The sequence below is a fragment of the Prionailurus bengalensis genome, chromosome B3 (assembly GCF_016509475.1).
Source record: "Prionailurus bengalensis isolate Pbe53 chromosome B3, Fcat_Pben_1.1_paternal_pri, whole genome shotgun sequence".
In the NCBI taxonomy this organism is placed as follows: domain Eukaryota; kingdom Metazoa; phylum Chordata; class Mammalia; order Carnivora; family Felidae; genus Prionailurus; species Prionailurus bengalensis.
In genome coordinates, this window is record NC_057355.1 from 39,652,757 (window position 1) to 39,673,300 (window position 20,544).

The following is a 20,544-nucleotide window of genomic DNA, read 5'->3' on the forward strand; positions in this document are numbered from 1 at the left end:
AGCCCAACTTGGGACTCAGTCTCATGAACCATGAGATCATGACCTGATCTGAAACCAAGAGTCAAACACTTAACCCACTGAGCCACCCAGACACCCCAAATTAACCACCCTTACAACTATCCTAACTTGTTGTCATTGGGGAGGAGAGAGCATCATTTTTTAGCAGCCTTTGAAAAGCTTAGTTTAGTTAGACAAGAAAAGTTCCTAACAATTTAAAAATCAAAAGTAGTAATGCAAGTACTGGATTTAACAACACAATACCTGATTAAAGAAAATAAGTTATCAAATATATATTCCATATCTTTAAAAAATTTGAGGTGATGGTAGTTTGTTGGTGGTGGTTTGTGTTATATTTAGATTTCTTATTTTCAGTTGAGCAGCTGTTTTCCAGTTCTGTCAAGATCCTATGAGTTAGATTATTTTTAATGTTTATTTATTTTTGCGAGAGAGAAAGAGAGAGAGAGAGAGAGAGAGATTAGGGGAGGGGCGGAGAGAGAGGGAGACATGGTATCTGAAGCAGGCTCCAGGCTCTGAGCTGTCAGCACAGAGCCCCATGTGGGGCTTGAACCCACGAGCAGTGAGATCATGATCTGTGCTAAAGATAGATGCTTAACCCACTGAGCCCCCCAGGTGCCCATGTGAGTTAGATTTTTCAATGTTGTAGCCTCTCTGATTAGTACAAGGCTCAGAGAGGTTAAATATCTGCCCAAGAGAATACAGCTAGTAGCCAGTAGTAGAAATTTGAATTGAAGTGTGTTTAATTTCTCTCTGTTATAGTACCTTTTTTTTTTTAAAGATTAAAGAAAACAAAACAGAAAAGCAAGATCAAAAGGGAGAGAGGGAAGAATAAGCACTTAAGCTAACGTTAGGGTAAACATAGTTGCTATAATTCTAACTATCAAATCTAACTCCAAATTTTCAAAATAGAATGTTCAGAGAAAAATTTCTTTAAGTTTGCAGATGGTCATGACATAAAGGGAAATTAAAAATTATATTACAGTGAAATAATTTGACCAGTTTTTGGCACTTAATTTTATTTGAATTATGGGATTTTATAAAAGGAAATACTGACTGATGTTGAGGATATTGCCTGTTACAACAGTTGTTATAGCAAATGCGGAAACACACTCAGTATAGTAGAGCTTTAAATTTTCATTGGCTCATGCCAAGTACAAATCAGTGAATTCTCTGAGGGAATAGACTGATGTTACTCCGGTATGACATTTTCCTTGTATCCCCAAGTACTTTTTAGAAGACTTAAGGAACACATGCCTGGCCTGCCCTTTAATAAAATCCTACCATTTTACCACAATAAAGAAAAAGAAGAAGAAAAAAAAGCCTATGTCTTTCACCCATCCTTTCGATTAAAGGTGGATTTGAGGTTATTTTCCCTTTTGAAAACCTAAAACCGTCTCTTAAACCTGAGGGAAGCGTTGGAAGTAAAAGTGTGTAAGCAGGTTCTATACTGTCTGGCAAGGAGCCTTTTGTAAAATTACAACTTTGGCTAAAACCAAGTTGCTTTTTCTAAAAAAGATGCTTGGTTTTAGAGACAAAAATAAACACATCTGTTAAATGGAGTGCCACAGCAGGTGCGTCTGCACTTAATCCTTGCCTTTCTGTGGTTTATGCCAACAAACCTAAGAGGTAATCTGACTTTTCCTTACATTATTTTAATTTTGGGCAGGGAAACCATTACCCTTTAGTTTTACATGGGATGGTTCAATTCAGACTTGCTGTAAGATTGGAATATCTGCTACGTTTAAGGATCAGTTGATGATACCTGAAAATGTTACCTATCCTATTTGAAGATGTTTTGCATTTGTGTAGTTATTTATGTATTTTTGTTTTAGGGTTTTATACGACTGGAAAGAAAGATTGAAACAAGGGTGTGAAATTATTCAGAGTACTCCGTATGGACGCCCTGCAAATATTAGTGGCAGTACCTCATCACAAAAAATTTATATCACTTACCGAAGAGCCTCTGAAAACATGACTCAGAATACGTTGGCTGTCACAGACATATGTATTATCGTACCCAGTAAAGGAGAAAGCCCACCACACACATTTTGCAAAGTCGACAAGAATCTCAATAACAGTATGGTAAGTGACTTGTTTTGTACTGGTAAAATTAGCCACTTATGAAAAGAACACGATTTAAAATCTTTGAAAAACAGCAGAGCATAATAACTGAATTAAAAAATATGTTTTTAAAGATAGTGGATCTTTCCTTTTTGGGAAGATAGTCGTACTTTCAAAAGGAACTGTGCAAAAAGCAATTTGCTTTTTTTTTTTTTCTTCCAATTTAAAGAATATTTTTCCCCTTACTGGAAAAGTAATACACTAGCCAAGGTTAACCCCTTCAGTTGTGTGCTAGATCCCACATACTTACGTATTTGAGGACATGGCTTCAGCAATGTTTCTACTTTTTAGGAATCATTGGTCTTTCTCTATTGCATTATTTACTCCAGCATGCAAAGCCTACTGCAATATTTCCCATCTTTACAAAACTTCTTGACTCGTATGTTTGCCTCTGTCTATTGCCTCATTTCATTGTTCTCCTTTACAGTAAAACATCTCAAAAGACGTGACTATATTCTGTCCCCTTCCTCACTTTGACTCTCTCTAGCTTAGGCTTTTGCCTCTACCATTCCACCAATATTGCTCTTGCTTTTGAATTCAGTGGTTTTAATTTGTAATTTTTCAGTAGGTTTTGACATAGCTGATCACTTCTTTCTTGAAACAGTGGCAGGAAGATAAGATGGATTCTCTTCCTGAGTACTCTGTAGCTCTTTCCTCCTACCTTACCCATCATTCCACTTCTGCCTTTGCTAACTCCTTCCCTTTGCCCTAATCTCTATATGATGCAGTGAAAATTGTACTCTTCTAGTTACTCAGGCTAAAAACCTTGAAGTAATCCTTAACCTTTCTCCTCTACTTTTCATCCAATTCTTCTGTAAATTCTGTTGACTCCAATTTCGGAACGTATCTTGAACTTGACCAATACTCAGCCTCTCCATTGCTACAACTCTGGTCCAAGCCATAATCCCCTTTTAACAGGATGGTTGCAATAGTATTCTAATTTAGGAGACAGGCAAATTTTCATATAAAGGGCTAAATAATAAGTTTTGTGGTCATATACAGTCTCTGTCACATATTCTTTTTTTTAAACCCCTAAAAATTAAAAACTAGTCTTAGCTCAGGTGTACAAAAACAGGCCTTGGGTCAAATGCAGGCCATTGTGTGCCAGATCCCTGGTCTAACTGATCAAGGCTTCTACTTCTTCCTACAGCCTATTCATCATGTAGCAGCAAGAGCGATCCTTGTAAAACATAAATTGGATCCTATTCACTCCTCTGCTTACAACCCTTAATGGCTTCCCATCTCACTCTTAGTCAAAGTCCTTTCAGTAGCCTTAAGGCTATGCATGATCTGTAATTGTCTTTGTTCTTTTATTGCTGTTTTAAATTTTAAAAAGAAATGTGTGCCGCCCCCCAAAACATTGAGAGGGGGAGCAAATTGTAGGCCTATGAAGTGAAAGTTCTTGTTCTTACTTTCATCTTTTGTAATCCCTTTCCAGGATTACCAATTACTGATTTGGCTTGTGTCCTTTCAGGCCTTTTGTCCTTTCAGATATGTGTGCAATATACATAATGTGAATGAATTCATCCTTTGTTTTTCAAAAATTGGAACTTTCTGGGGCGCCTGGGTGGCGCAGTCAGTTAAACGTCCGACTTCAGCCAGGTCACGATCTCGTGGTTCGTGAGTTCGAGCCCCGCGTCAGGCTCTGGGCTGATGGCTCAGAGCCTGGAGCCTGTTTCTGATTCTGTGTCTCCCTCTCTCTCTGCCCCTCCCCTGTTCATGCTCTGTCTCTCTCTGTCCCAAAAATAAATAAACGTTGAAAAAAAAAATTAAAAAAAAAAAATTGGAACTTTCTATATATTCTGACAGAAGCTTTTTTCCACTATCCACCTTCATGAGTTAATAGAACTCTCTATTTCTTATAATAATTATATACTATTCCAGAAAATAAGAATAAAGACTAATGATTACAAGTTATTTCCAGTTCTTCCCATTATTTGTGATGCTGCTTTGATCAAGCCTGTACCTTTTTCTTTGTGTATTTATTGGAGTGTCTCTGGAAGAATAAATAATTATAAGTGGAATTGATGGGTCCCTGGGTATGCTGTACATTTTGAAAAGTGTTGACACATTGCTCTGAAAGGGTTGTGGCACTTTCAATAAGAATTCCCTTTCCTGAGGTACCTGGGTGGCTTAGTCAGTTAAGCGTCTGACTTTGGCTCAGGTCATGATCTCACGGTTCATGGGTTTGAGCCCCGCATTGGGCTCTGTGCTGACAGCTCAGAGCCTGGAGCCTGCTTCAGATTCTGTGTGTGTGTCTCTCTCTCCCCTCCCCCCACTCACACTCTGTCTCTTTCTCTCACAAAAATAAACAAACATTAAAAAAAAAAAAAAAAAGAATTCCCTTTCCCTTGGGGTGCTTGGCTGGCTCAGTTAGAACATGTGACTCTTGGTCTCAGGGTCATGAGTTCAAGCCCATGTTAGGCATGGAGCCTTCTTTTTTTTTTTTTTTTTTTTGGTTGATTAATTGATTTTATTTATTTATTTATTTTTTTAATGAAATTTATTGACAAATTGGTTTCCATACAACACCCAGTGCTCATCCCAAAAGGTGCCCTCCTCAATACCCATCACCCACCCTCTCCTCCCTCCCACCCACCATCAACCCTCAGTTTGTTCTCAGTTTTTAACAGTCTCTTATGCTTTGGCTCTCTCCCATTCTAACCTCTTTTTTTTTTTTTTTTCCTTCCCCTCCCCCATGGGTTCCTGTTAAGTTTCTCAGGATCCACATAAGAGTGAAACCATATGGTATCTGTCTTTCTCTGTATGGCTTATTTCACTTAGCATCACACTCTCCAGTTCCATCCACGTTGCTACAAAAGGCCATATTTCATTTTTTCTCATTGCCATGTAATATTCCATTGTATATATAAACCACAATTTCTTTATCCATTCATCAGTTGATGGACATTTCGGCTCTTTCCATAATTTGGCTATTGTTGAGAGTGCTGCTATGAACATTGGGGTACAAGTGGCCCTATGCATCAGTACTCCTGTATCCCTTGGATAAGTTCCTAGCAGTGCTATTGCTGGGTCATAGGGTAGGTCTATTTTTAATTTTCTGAGGAACCTCCACACTGCTTTCCAGAGCGGCTGCACCAATTTGCATTCCCACCAACAGTGCAAGAGGGTTCCCGTTTCTCCACATCCTCTCCAGCATCTATAGTCTCCTGATTTGTTCATTTTGGCCACTCTGACTGGCGTGAGGTGATACCTGAGTGTGGTTTTGATTTGTATTTCCCTGATAAGGAGCGACGCTGAACATCTTTTCATGTGCCTGTTGGCCATCCGGATGTCTTCTTTTTTTTATTTTTATTTTTATTTTTATTTTTTTAAATTTTTTTTTCAACGTTTATTTATTTTTGGGACAGAGAGAGACAGAGCATGAACGGGGGAGGGGCAGAGAGAGAGGGAGACACAGAATCGGAAACAGGCTCCAGGCTCCGAGCCATCAGCCCAGAGCCTGACGCGGGGCTCGAACTCACGGACCGCGAGATCGTGACCTGGCTGAAGTCAGACGCTTAACCGACTGCGCCACCCAGGCGCCCCCGGATGTCTTCTTTAGAGAAGTGTCTATTCATGTTTTCTGCCCATTTCTTCACTGGGTTATTTGTTTTTCGGGTGTGGAGTTTGGTGAGCTCTTTATAGATTTTGGATACTAGCCCTTTGTCCGATATGTCATTTGCGAATATCTTTTCCCATTCCGTTGGTTGCCTTTTAGTTTTGTTGGTTGTTTCCTTTGCTGTGCAGAAGCTTTTTATCTTCATAAGGTCCCAGTAATTCACTTTTGCTTTTAATTCCCTTGCCTTTGGGGATGTGTCGAGTAAGAGATTGCTACGGCTGAGGTCAGAGAGGTCTTTTCCTGCTTTCTCCTCTAAGGTTTTGATGGTTTCCTGTCTCACATTCAGGTCCTTTATCCATTTTGAGTTTATTTTTGTGAATGGTGTGAGAAAGTGGTCTAGTTTCAACCTTCTGCATTTTGCTGTCCAGTTCTCCCAGCACCATTTGTTAAAGAGGCTGTCTTTTTTCCATTGGATGTTCTTTCCTGCTTTGTCAAAGATGAGTTGGCCATACATTTGTGGGTCTAGTTCTGGGGTTTCTATTCTATTCCAGTGGTCTATGTGTCTGTTTTTGTGCCAGAGCCTACTTTAAAAAAATGGTTGTTATCAATCGCTTTTTAATTATTGACTAATAAAGCAAGAAATCATTCTAATTTTAATTTGCATTCCTTTCGTTATTGTAGAGGTTGAGCATATTTTAATATATAACTGCACTGAATGGCATAATATTACTGCATTAAATGGATTTTGCCACAATGTATTTACTCCATCTTCTATTGTAAGACATTTAGATTCAATTTATTTATATTATAAGCAAAGCTGTTGTGAACATAATCACAACTAAATTTTCCATAGAATAATTTACATTTATTGAGCTCTTATGTGCTGTTCACTATTCTGAGTATTTCATATCCATTAATTCAGTTAATTCACAACCCCCTGGGTAGTGTTTCCCACCCACATTTTACAGAGAAGGAAATTTGAGAGTTAAAAAGGTTGTTTGCACAAGGTCATTCATACACCTTCAGTAAGCAGGTGAACCAAGATTCGGACCCAAACTATAGAACTCTAGAACCAAACTCTTAAACACTATACGGCTTTGCTAAATTATTCCCTTATGATATGTCCTGAAACTTGTAGATCAAAGCTTTACTTTTAAGATTTTTATCCAGAAAGGCTTAACCAATTATAATCCTACCAACAAAATATGAAAGTGTTGCGGGGCGCCTGGGTGGCTCAGTCGGTTAAGCGGCCGACTTCGGCTCAGGTCATGATCTCACGGTCCGTGAGTTCGAGCCCCGCGTCGGGCTCTGTGCTGACAGCTCAGAGCCTGGAGCCTGTTTCGGATTCTGTGTCTCCCTCTCTCTGACCCTCCCCTGTTCATGCTCTGTCTCTCCCTGTCTCAAAAATAAATAAAATGTTAAAAAAAAATTAAAAAAAAAATATGAAAGTGTTGGGTTTTTTAAATATAACTTTGTAAATAGTTGGATTTTTAATCACAAATTTTCAAACTTATTTTCTTAATTATCCCAAAACAGATATGTACATTGTCCTGTTATAACTATGTAAATGAATACTTTGCTAAGATTTAAGATATTTTTTAAATGTTTATTTATTTATTTTGAGTGAGAGAGAGTGAGTGTGTGTGAGCCGGGTAGGGATAGAGAGAGAGGGAGAAAAGAAAAGAGAGAATCCCAAGCAGTCTCCTCAGTGTCAGCATAGAGCCCAACACGGGGCTCAATCTCATAAACAGTGTGAGATCATGACCTGAGCCAAAATCAAGAGTCAGACACTTAACCTACTGAGCCACTCAGGTCCTCCAGTATTTAAGATTGTATACATATTTATTAAGTTTTTATTATGGGAAGTTGATTTTTTTAAATTATTATTTATTCTCTTTTCTGTTAAGCTAGCAACATGAGAAACACTGAAGGTTTAGATAAAGCTAGAAGAGGAACAACCGGGGTGTATTGATATGACTGGATATAGTACAGATTTTGAGACCCTGAAAAATATTGTTAACTCCCTCAGTAAGACAGTAAAATAGATTGGTGTTGTAGTGGTTAAGGTCAATATAGCCAAGTGGTTCAGAGCACAGACTGGAGCCAGAGTGTCTGGCTGTGAATCCTAATTCTGACACTGACTCTGTGACTTTGGGCAAGTTACTTTGTCTCTCTATGCATCGATTTCACAATGGTAAACTGAGGATTATAATAGCATCTAAGTTATTGTGATGATTAAATGAATTTACAACTGTGTCCCAGTACACATGGGATGTATGAAAGCACTAAATGTGTATTATCTGTATCTTTCAATTCTTTAAGAAAATTTTAAGAAAAACCTGCAACTTTAAGTAGTATCAGTATTTGTTTAAAATTTTTAAATAGGTAATTCAAAAAATAGATATTGACATGATCCAAATTGTATCAAGAAAGAATAATCTGCAGCAGTGTTACCCCTAATTAGATGACCATTTTTTTTTTGTCAACAGCCATTCACACACAAAATGCCCTATCCTTTTGTGCCATCCTTCCATATTATTTTGATTTGGTGATAACATGTGATAGTTGGAGAGATTATGATGGAAAAAAAAGATCTTGGTAGCAAACAGTTTTACAAGCCTTATGTGGTATTGATAGTGATGTCAAGAAGAGTTGTTTTTTTTTTTTAATTTTTAAAGCTTATTTATTTATTTTGAGGGAGAGAGAGAAAGCATGAGCAGAGAAAGGGCAGAGAAAGAGGGAGAGAGAGAAAATGCCAGGCAGGTTCCGTGTCAGCACAGGACTCGAACCCATGAACTGTGAGATCATGACCTGAGCCAAAGTCTGATGCTCAATTGACTGAGCCACCCAGGCACCCCGTAAGAAGGGTTTTTAAGCTTTTATGATACAATGTCCTGCTTAATATCATTTCAGATTTGGTTTGGAATTTTAGCAAGATTATGCAGGCTCACAGGTAACTTGGCATTTTCCCATTGGTGAATTTTCCATTTATTTTGTGGATTTGTTGGGTTTTGACACACAGTAAATTGATAATGTCATCAGAACCATTTCTAGGTTTTATTAGTTAATCAGGGTGCTCAAGGTAGACTTACTGCATTGAAACTGAACCCTGAGATAGGAATTTTCTAGGTTTTCTTATCCTGAAACATTGGTCCCAATGTTGTCAGAGAGCATTTATTCTCTACTAAAAGAAGGAAGAGGAATGTAACACAATGTAAACGGAAACGGACTCCACCTAAGCTAGTGGATTTGAAATCCAGATATGTGATTAGACAGGTTCCTTGATTCTTTGTGCCTCAGTTTCCTCGTTCACGATATAGGGGTAAAGTTGTACTTTATTTTTGTGAAGATTAAATGAATTAATATTTTTAACTAACTTAGGATACTGTCTGGTACACAGAGAGTGCTATATAAATATTAGCTATAAATTTGGTTAACTCTGCTTCATCAGTCCCTTTTATGTGTACTTAATGTCTGGGGAAAAGCTTTTCGTTTCATTTTTTCAATTGAGATACAATTGACATTCAGCAAGGAAGAGCTTTTTAAATTTAATTTAATTTTTTAAATGTTTATTTTGAGAGAGAGAGGGAGAGAGGCAGGCAGAGAGAGCAAGAGAATCCCAAGCAGGCTCTGCACCCTCAGCACAGAGCCTGACACAGGGCTCCATCTCATGAATCGTGAGATCATGACCTGAGCCAAGATCATGACCTGAGCTGAAATCAAGAATCAGACGCTTAATCGACTGAACCACCCAGGCACCCCAAGGAAGAGCTTTTTAAATTTTATTTTTGCCCAGTACTTAAGCTCCTCCTAAAATTTTTAAGAAATATTACCAGAATAAAATCCCTTAAATGTTTATTTTCTTATCCATACACATATCAGTCCTGAGTATAGGGAAACTTGCCTGATCTTAGCAGTTGATGTCTTTTTTTTAAGTAGTGGGTTGTGACTTATTTTTGTTACCAACCTTTGTTTCCATCGACTATAAGGTGGTAAAAGCAAATTTTGTTCTTTGAAGCAGATGTACAGTGACTTCTAACTCAGAAAATTTTAAATAAACATCCAATATAGAAGACTTACGTTCATATCTGTCTAATGTATATGTAAAGAATTAGGAAGTGGTAGGGATTAAATTATTGATGTGTTGATAATACCCAGCAATAGTTATGTAGCTGACTCTTGTTTTTGAAGGTTAGGTAGCTTGAACGAAAGTCATCTATCAGGTTTCTAAACCAGGGAAAAAACCAAAAGACCAAGGTAATGGACATGAGATGTGTGGTGAATCTTTCCTCAAATTCCTACCTGATATTTTGTACCAGACTTATAGCTTTGGCCTCAAAAAGAATCTTCCCCACCCTCCCATTAAGCTTGTGGAAAGACTTTTCAAGAACTATTTGTTTTTAAGTTTTGGACTGTAAGACTTAAATGATTTAGACTTTGACTGACTTACAATGGAAGCATATTTTAGAGCCAGAAAAGATCTTAAAGTGCTCAAGTGGTTGAAAACTGCTAGTCTGGATGCTTTGATTCACACAGCTAATTTCTGGCAAATTTGTGACCATCTCCTCAGTTTTTGACTCATCGAGAGTATTTTTTTAAATATTATATCCAAATGGCTTTTGTTTTACAACCATTTAAGAATGTTCATATTTGAGGGGAGCCTGGATGGTTCAGTCAGTTGAGCGTCCAACTTCAGCTCGGATCATGATCTCATAGTTCATGAGTTCAAGCCCCATATCAGGCTGTCAGCACAGAGCCTGTTTCAAATCCTGTGTCCTTCTCTCTCTCTGCTCCTCCCCTGCTCACTCTCTCTCTCTCAAAAATAAATAAACGTTAAAAAAAAAAAAGAATGTTCATTAAAAAAAAAAAAGATTTATCAGGATTGTTTAGAAAAGTAGAGTTAGTAACTAAGCAAGTAATTAAATCATGTACCTATTTCCTAAAAAAAAAAAAAAAAAAAAAAAAAAAAAAAAAAGACATCTGAAAGTGTGTACCACAAATGGGTACTGAATTTATAAGTTAAACATTTATTTGATTTTATTATTACTATCTTTATTTTTTATATAGAGAGAGCAAGTACAAGCAGAGGGGAGGGGCAGAGGGAGGCTAAGCAGGTTCCATGCTGTCAGCACAGAGCCTGATGCCATGCTCAGTCTCACGAACTGTGAGATCATGACCTGAGCTGAAATCAAGAGTCAGTCACCCAACCACCTGAGCCACCCAGGTGCCCCAACTTTAAGATATGTTTCTAGTAATTAAGAGACTACTATAATAGGGTGCCTGGGTGCCTCAGTCAGTTTAGTGTCTGACTTCAGCCCAGGTCATGATCTTACGGTTTATGAGTTCGAGCCCTGCGTCGGGCTTGCTGCTGTTAGCACAGAGCCTGCTTGGGATTCTCTGCCCACCGCACCCCCCACCACCTGACGTGCTCTATCTCTCTTTCAAAAATAAATAGCCATTAAAAAGGAATTTTAAAAAGAGACTACTATAACACCCTGTGCTCATCCCCTATATTTAACAAATTGTATACAATTTAACATATTTGCTTCAAATGTTTTAATTTGTAAAAAAAAAAAAAAAAAAAAAAAAAAAATTTACAGGTTTAGCCAAAGCCTCATCTTCCATCCTTTTCTGTCCTCCAGAGTTAACAACTAGCCTGAAGCTAGTGCATTTCATTCACATGTATTTAAAAACTTTGTACTATACATCTATAAATATATATTATTACTTTATACTATACATCTATAAATATATATTATTACTTTGTGTACTTTTAAATTTAACATAAATGGTAATATACTGAATATATTCTTCTGTGATTTGCTTTTTTTAACTCATTAATATGTTTTTGAAAATTAGTAAAGTTGATACAGATTTTATTTCTTCATCTGAACCAGTGGAAAGTATTTCATTAATAAATGAACCACAGTTTATTTTAATCATTCACCTACTGATAGACACTTGGATTGTTTCCCTTTTGCGGGGAGGATCTATTATGAACAATGATGCAATATGTTGACTCTTCATCTAAAAATTTTTCTTGCTTTCCTAAATATTTTTCATGTGTCTCCAGCAGACCGGTATGTTAAATTGTGCTCACGACATTAAATTATCCTCATTACCGTGTTGGCATTTTGTTTTTATAAACGGTTTAGTATTTTTGCATCAAAAGAATGGATGTATAAAAGTCAAGTGGATATTATGAATGTAGACGAACTAGGCTTTTAGTTTCTGAGATGTGTACAAATGTATAAATAAGACTTTCTATTGATAAGTCCCAACTCCAATTCCCAATAAACCAGTTTTTCAAGATAACAAAAAACCCTCAATGATAACCTTTGTGATGATAAGAAGGGAACTATATGACCACTTGAATATGGCAGAAAACAAAAGGAATATTCAAAAATAAAAAACAAGGACTTGGAGATACAGTAAAAGTTATGGGACTCTGGAGGAAAAGAACCACAGATATCAAAACTAAAAGAAGGTTTGCTGAAGTTTTTCACACACAAGGTTCAGCAAAAAGAGGAACCATTGTTCTGGAAATGCTTTAAATGTTTAACTTATAGAGTGCCTGGCTGGCTCAGTCAGTAGAGCATGTGACTCTTGATCTAAGGGTGGTGAGTTTGAACCCCAAGTTGGGTGTAGAGATTACTTAAAAATAAAATCCTGGGGTCCCTGGGTGGCTCAGTAGGTTTAAACCTCATTCGGCTCAACTCAATTTTGACTCAGATCATAATCCCAGGGTCATAGGATTGAGCCCCGTTTTGGGCTTTGCACTGATAAGTAAGACAATATGCAATATGCCAAGTGGTAGTAAGTGCTGTGGAGGAAGAAGAAAGCAAGATGGGATGATAGGGAAGACGGGACAGGGTAGAGGGAAGATTGTTATTGCATATAAGGTGATGAAGGAAGGGCTCTCTGATGAAGTGTTGTTTGGAGTTGAGCCCAGAGGAGGTAAGGGAGTGTCTGTGCATGTATCTGTCATCATCTAATGTCAAGTAGCAAATCTCCCAAGTCACATCTTCATTTCAGACCTCACTTGAGCTCTATTTGACACTTCACTTGGATGTCTAATAGATGTTTCAAACTTATGTCTAAAACTGAACTCCTTTTCTTCACCCCCAACCCCCAAGTCTGCTTTATCCACAGTCTTCCCCATCTCTGTTGCAGCTGGGACTAGAAATTTGAGACTCCTTTGGGAGTAGCTGTTCTACAAAATGATGGGACTAAATGTATGAGATCATTCACAGAAAGAAAAGGAAAGAAGAGATCACATTTAATGATCAGGGAAAAAGGGAGGAGGAGACTGAGGAGTAGCCAGAGGTTTGGTGGGAAGGCACCAGGAGAATGTGATGCCTCAAAAGGCGAGAACATGTTTTGGGAGTCATTAGTGCTGTCCAGATCTGCTGAGAGGTTGGAGAAGATGTAGTATAGGAATCAACTGTTAAATTTGGCATCATTAAAGTTGTTAAATTGTTCTTTTAAGGAATGGTGCGATTAAAACCTGATTGGGAATGGATTCAGGAGAGAATGGGAAACACGGAAACAGATATAGGAAATTATAACTCTTAAGTTTTGGTATAAAGAGCTATAGAAAGAGGCTGTGGAATCTGAAGGAAGGTATACCCATGGGTAGATATTTCTTTTTTTTTTTTTTTTAATGTTTATTTATTTTTGAGACAGAAACAGAGCATGAACGGGGGAGGGTCAGAGAGAGAGGGAGGCATAGAATCTGTGCTGAGCTGTCAGCACAGAGCCTGACACGGGGCTCGAACTCACAGACTGTGAGATCATGACCTGAGCCGAAGTCGGACGCTCAACCGACTAAACCACCCAGGCGCCCCTAGATATTTCTTAATCAGTTCTGCCCAAAGTTTGGAGTTGGAATAAAATCTAAATTGTCACGACTTAATTATTTTAAACAGTCAAATTTTCCTCATGTTATTGCTGTTACAGTGGGGAAAAAAACATGAAATATTACTTCTGAAAGAAAAGTGGGCAAAAACTCTGATAAAATGATGACAAAATAACCAACTGAAAATACCTAACAGAAATCTGTTACTACATCTTAGATAATATGTACTGGAGATATCAAAGAGTCCATTTTATTAAGTTACTACCTTTTAAAGTTAAATGATATTTCCTTTTTTTTTTTTTTTGATTCAGTGGGGATCAGCAGTGTACTTATGTTATAAAAAATCAGTGGCAAAGACTAACACTATATCTTACAAAGCTGGTAAGTATAATTTTTCATGGAATACTTAATATATACATGTATTATGAAGGCTAGTAAAATTTAAGGAAAAAGAAATCTTATAATGTATTAGTGTCAGGACTGGCACCACAACCCATGGGTTTTTTTCTTCTTCTGTTTTGTCTCATCCTTAAATTTATTGGATACTCAATGGAAGATTGATTTTAAAAGAAGATGGGTAACCGTGTTGAAAATTTCAAAAAACAAGTTTTTCACTTGCTTCAAGGTAGTATGACCACAAACTAAAGTTTTAGGATTGTGTTTGTACCTGTGTATGTTTCTTTAGGATAATCTTTTCTTGTTTGTCTTACTTAGCCTTCATGGATGAAGCTTGATAAATATTAATTAGTTATTATGAATAGTTATAATGTTTGAAGATAAAAATCTGGATGTATTCTACTGAAGCATTCAGAGCTATTTGATGAACATGTATGTAATATAATGTTAAGTAGTTATAAAACATTTTAGCATCATTCAGATTTTGAGTACCTGAATTCAAGAGATGATGACCTCATATTTATTATTGTTTTTATAGGTCTAATTTGTAGATATCCTCAAGAAGATTATGAGTCTTTCTCACTCCCAGAATCTGTTCCCCTATTTTGTTTACCAATGGGTGCAACTATTGAATGTTGGCCACCAAATAGCAAATACCCTCTCCCTGTTTTTTCTACATTTGTGTTAACTGGAGCCTCAGCTGAAAAGGTACTGTGTGTTTTAACAACTGTTGACAAATTTCTTGTACGTTTTCTTTTTTTTTTTTTTTAAGTTTATTTATTTTGAGAGAGACAGAGACAGCATGGGTAGGGAAGAGGCAGAGGGAGAGAGAGAGAGAAAATCCCAAGCAGGCTCCATACTGCCAGCACAGAGCCTGATGCGGGGCTCATACTCAGAAAACTGAGAGATCGTGACCTGAGCCAAAACCAAGAGTCGTACGCTTAACCGACTGAGCCACCCAAGTGCCCCTCTTGTACATTTTCAGGTCTTAAGTTTTATATAATGTAAGGAACAGTAGGAAAAAAAAAAAACTGGTTAAATTGAATCTATTACACCTACCTCTTCCACTTGGTTAAAATAACTATATTCAGAGATAAAGGAAAAGAGAAATTTCATTCTGTCCCATACACCCCAGTGCTTTTTTGTGAATATGGTAAAAGATTTTTTTTTTCATCATCAAATGATGATCTTTCATTGCTTCATTTTGTGTCAACCAGATGCTTTGAGAGTAATACAAAAGACATTATTATATATGCAAAGCTATTCAGAATCATAGAGTATGATAGTTGGAAAAGACCTTGGAAATCATTTAGTCTAACATCCTCATTTTATAGATTGGGAAATTGAGGTCCAGAGAAATTTAGTGAATTGCCTGAAGTTGGAATATATATTTCCTTGTCTAAAATTCTGTCCCATTGTCTACTAAATAATAATTTTCAGTCATTTTGTTATAGAGAATATTGATTCAATTGCTTTCACTCTTCAGAAAACAAACTCGATTTAATTGAAACATCTTTTTTTCAATAATGAGATGTGAGAGTAGCACTGTGTAGTGTTTTCTGTTTTTTTATTTTTTATTTTTTTAAACATACTCCGAGAAACCAAGAGAGATGTTTGTTCACCACTGTGTTCCTGCTACCTGGCACCTTGCCTGGCTCATGGGCATCTAAAAGGCTTTTAATGGCCTAGCTCGTAATGGCTCCTCCATTAAATATTTAATGATATGATTTGAATAAATGATATAAGGTGTATTTATTAAATATATTTCTTGTTTTCCAGGTCTATGGTGCTGCTATTCAGTTTTATGAACCATACTCTGAGGAAAATCTCACAGAAAAACAGAGACTTCTCTTGGGTTTAGCATCATCAGCAGATGGGAAATCTGATAGTTCCAAAACAATTCACACTAATAAATGCATCTGTCTTCTTTCTCACTGGCCTTTTTTTGACGCATTCAGGAAGTTTCTGACTTTTCTGTATCGTTATTCTATCTCTGGACCTCATGTCCTTCCAATTGAGAAGTAAGTCAGAATCCTTCTTGGTTCAAAATTTAGCAGATAATTCCATTATGTGTGGTATATTTGAACTGGTAATTCAGTAAATTTTATATGGAAACTAGATTTCTCAAGAGTTATTTGAAAAAAAGAATTTGGTTATTTCAATTAGGTAATATTTCTCTATTATACTTTTACAGCCACATTATTTTAAATATATCTCTAACAGAATGAAATGAATATTTCATTTTTTGATGCTCTTGTGAAGTTTGGAGATCCTAACTGGTTTGTTTTGTTTTGTTTTGTTTGTTTGTTTTTTGTTTGTTTGTTTTTGCTGGTTTTGGAATTCTTACTTTCCAAATTATTTGGGTTTATCATGAACTTTTAAAAATATTCCCTACTACTTTTAGACATCATGAACTTAAAGAAAAAATTAGATAAATGCATTCTTTATTCTTTGTAAAAATTCAGTGATTTACCTTAAAATCACTAAAAGTGAATAATGTTTTATGCAATAAGATCTGTTGCAAATGAAATCCAAATATCTTCATGCCTATTTGATTATTCTATACCATCTGTCACTTAAACTCTTTTGTATTTTTTTTTTAAATGTTTATTTTTGAGAGGGAGGGAGAGAGAGAAAGAGCAGGAGAGGGGCAGAGAGATGGAGACTAAGGATCTGAAGCAGGCTCTGCCCTGACAGCAGAGAGCCCTATGCAGGGCTCAAACTCACAAACCATGAGATCATGACCTGAACTGAAGTCAGACGCTTAACTGACTGAGCCAACCATGTGCCCCACCTCTTTCGTATTGTTAAGAAGTTGTTCAGTGATTGTTGGGAAGTGATAGAATTATCATAAGAACATTCAGTGTACAATATTACTCTTTTTCACTCTCATCTCAGTATTTTGCTCTAGTAGTTAGCAAATTTTTTTTTTTGGTGTCAGGACCCTTTTATACTCTTAAAAAATGAGCACCCCTGAAGAACTTTTTTTATGTGTTATATCTGCCAATAATTGCTACAATAGAAATTAAAGTAGAGAAAATATTTACATTTTAAAATAATTACATGTTAACAAGTATTTTTTTAAAATAACTCTTTTTAAAAAATTAGTGAGAAGGGTCATTTTTTACATTTTTGCAAATCTCTAATGTCTGGCTTAATTGAACACAGCTAGGTTCTCATGGATGCCTCTGCATTCAATCTGTTGCAATATGTTGTTTGGGTAAAAGTATATGAAAAAAACCTGGCCTCACACAGGTATGTAGGTAGGAAAAGGGAGAGTATTCGAATAGCCTTTTCAGAAAATTGTGTGGAATTTCTGCTTTGACACTGCCCCAAATTTGACAAGTGAAGTTTGTTATAGGTTATTTACAGTGTGTAATCTAAAGCCTTAGTAATGGACTTTTTCTGTTACATTAAAATCTATTGATTTTTCTCACTCTAAGTGGAACTTTTACACATGCATGGTTTTGTAGCATCATACGTTGGTCATTTGGAAATACCAGTTCATGGTGTTTAACATAGATAAATTTCATTTGTTAATAGAACCACCAATTTCATCAGAAAAATTTTTTCAGTATCAAGAAGTTATCAAGTACATGGTGGCAAAATTAGATTTTCACTTAAAATTTTATTTATTGAATTAGAATTGAATTGAATTACTGGCAATAATACTATGAGTTCTTTTTCTTTTTTTTAAAGATTTCATTTTTAAAAAATTTTTTTAATGTTTTCATTTTATTTCTTAGAGAGACAGAGTGAAAGCAAGGGAGGGACAGAGAGAGAGGGAGACACAGAATCTGAAGCAGGCTCCAGGCTCTGAGCTGTCAGCACAGAGCCCAATGCAGGGCTCAAGCTCACAAACTGTGAGATCATGACCTAAGCTGAAGTCACATGCTTATAACTGACTGAGCCACCTAGGCTTCCCTAAAGATTTCATTTTTAAGCAATCTCTGCACCAAATGTGAGTCTTGAATTCACAACCCCAAGATTCAGAGTCATAACGCTTCACTGTCTGAGCCAGCCAGGAGCTCTTATGAGTTATTTTTCTTGAAGCAATAGGCTCACCTTATTCATTTTTATATAGAAAAAATTTGCTGAATACCTAACATTGGATAACTTTATCAATTGTTATTTCAAGGAAAAATGGCATTCTGTGACAACAACAAAACAATCATTAAGTTCTTTGATCACTGTCCACATAATATGTTGTATATTATCTACTGAGGAAGAGGTAAAAGTTAAACTGGCTTTTGAGATGTTGATAACACAAACATTGTTGAACCTGAGGAACTATTCATATGAAAAGCCACTGGAGTTAGGTAGAAGCAACTTTAATGGGACAAATGATTTTTGGAGTTTGTTCACTTGTTTTTGTAGCACCAGGGATTTCGAAATTATAAGTACACAGAGCATTTGACTCAACTTGGACTTGTGGTGACATGCTGACCTTTATAGTATATGGTGTTCACTTTGGAATCAATTGGGTTTTTGTCTGTTTGTTTTTAAGGCATATTTCTCATTTTATGCATAAAGTTCCTTTTCCATCTCCTCAGAGGCCGCGGATTTTAGTTCAGGTAAGATTTTCTTGATGTAAGTGCCTTATTAAATGATTATTAGCCCTGTCAAAACGTACCATAAGAATAACAATTTTAAATGGAGGAAAAGATCAAATGAGAACCAGATGGTAGTTCATGTTGGAATTTGGGCCCTTATTGTTTTATTAATTGTCTCCCAGACAGACATCTAATGTTTCCCCTTAGGTAAAAGGTTGAAGAGTTAAAGTAGACAACAGTAGACATTTTGAACACACCAAAAGGGACTTCTTTCCCTAAATTTGTTATAGGTAATTGAAAGTTTGTGTCTTTGGCATTTATTCCCCAAGGTGTGTGTGTGTGTGTGTGTGTACATATTTTTTTCTTTTTTTTTTAGAATAAGTAGAAGAAAAAGTGGTGTGCTTTCATATATTATGCAGGGAGAAGTGTTCATATCTTTGTGATGGAGAAGTTCAAAATGAATAATTTTTTTCCCTATCTCTTTTCCCAATTGACTATCTTTTCTCTTTTGTTTACATTTCTTGTTTATAGTCGATATCTGCTTATTTAGTCACCATTTACAAAGTGATTTATATAAAGAAAATATTTTTATGTGTTATCACTATATGTGCCTTACTGTATTTATCACAACCCTTAATGGGAGTGCGGTGTCATTCAAAATTAGAAGTATTTGGCAAATAGGTATTTACAAATTTGTGGAAATGTGCATAAATTTGAAAATGTAGATAAAAATAATTGCATTATTATATTGATACAGATAAAATGTCTAGAAAAAAAGTCATTTTTGTAATCTTTATAATCAGTCTGTATATCCACATATCCTCCCTCTCTTCTTGATATTTAGTGCCAGGATATACACACACACACATATATATATGTTGGTAAGTTTTTCTTTTGAGGACCTAACAGTACATATTTTAGTCTTTATAGGCCATCCTGTCTCTGTCAAAACTACTCAGCTCTTATTGCACAAAAGCAGCTATAGATAATTCCTAAACGAATGATCATGGCTAGTGTTCCAATAAAACTTTATTTATAAACACAGATGGCCTGTGGATTTGCCCTGGAGACCATATAGGTTTACTAGCCCTGACTCTGTGGTACTAAATGAATAATTTAGTCTCCCAATAAAATTTTGTTAAAATGACATTAGGGGAACATTGAGGAACAGGAGAAAAGAGAATTCAGAGTAGGGGAAGTTAGTAGTTAGGTCAGTGGTTAGGATGTACTTTTCAAGATCTTATTAAGTGATATAAACAGTTCCTATACAGGTTAATGGTTATGTTGAAACTTGATGGATGTCAGCATTAGCCAAAAAAGTGTTTTTTTTTTTACCAGAAAGTGGTGTTTTAAAGCTCATCTTTATGTTTCAAACACTTTATTGTAAATCTTCTTCCAGTTATCACCACATGATAATCTGATTCTCAGTCAACCTGTTTCTTCACCTCTTCCACTAAGGCAAGTAGAATTTCCTTTCTATTTATGTTTCTCTAAATCTAGTGCGAGCTAAAGTGACATTCAAATATTTTCTCTTTCCTAGGAGAAATTGCAAATGTTGATGGAAAGACTTCTCATTTAATTGTTTGTTATCTAAATTCCTTTTACTTAAAGAAAAAAGAAAAACCTTTACAATAGTTTGGTATTTTGTGTATCCATTTATTATCAAGTACTTATTATTGCATAAATAAGTATATGTGTATATAGATTATGAAAACAATGGTTTTTAACTTTAAATACCCTCTGAAGAACATTCAAACGTAATTAATTTTAAATTTAACCCCCTAATAAAATGGTACTCATAAATACTAACCATGGAATAAAATAATGTATTTCATCCCTTAAAAGTTCCAAGAAATTATGAAATAATTTTTTTCTAAAGTATCAGTTCTTGAAATTTAATTAGCAGTGTAATTTTCTAGCAGAGAAATCATTACAATATAATTAAGTTATTTTGTAGCACATACCTGAGGGAGACCAGCTGCCATCTTTGACATTAATTTTGTAAGAATTGCAGATTATTTCATCACTAGGTCTCA

The 20,544-nt window shown here is 35.9% G+C and overlaps 1 protein-coding gene across 6 annotated transcripts in view; it reads left to right on the plus strand.

Annotated features, from left to right (window-relative positions):
• DENND4A (DENN domain containing 4A) overlaps positions 1–20,544 on the plus strand; it is a 131,863-nt gene that overhangs the window by 40,207 nt on the left and 71,112 nt on the right. For all 6 annotated transcript variants that reach the window (XM_043555122.1, XM_043555126.1, XM_043555123.1 and 3 more), the window contains exons 4-9: positions 1,851–2,100; positions 13,871–13,940; positions 14,494–14,663; positions 15,735–15,976; positions 18,463–18,529; positions 19,908–19,966. In XM_043555122.1, coding sequence (XP_043411057.1) covers positions 1,851–2,100; positions 13,871–13,940; positions 14,494–14,663; positions 15,735–15,976; positions 18,463–18,529; positions 19,908–19,966 — 858 coding nt within the window. The remainder of the gene's footprint in view (positions 1–1,850; positions 2,101–13,870; positions 13,941–14,493; positions 14,664–15,734; positions 15,977–18,462; positions 18,530–19,907; positions 19,967–20,544) is intronic.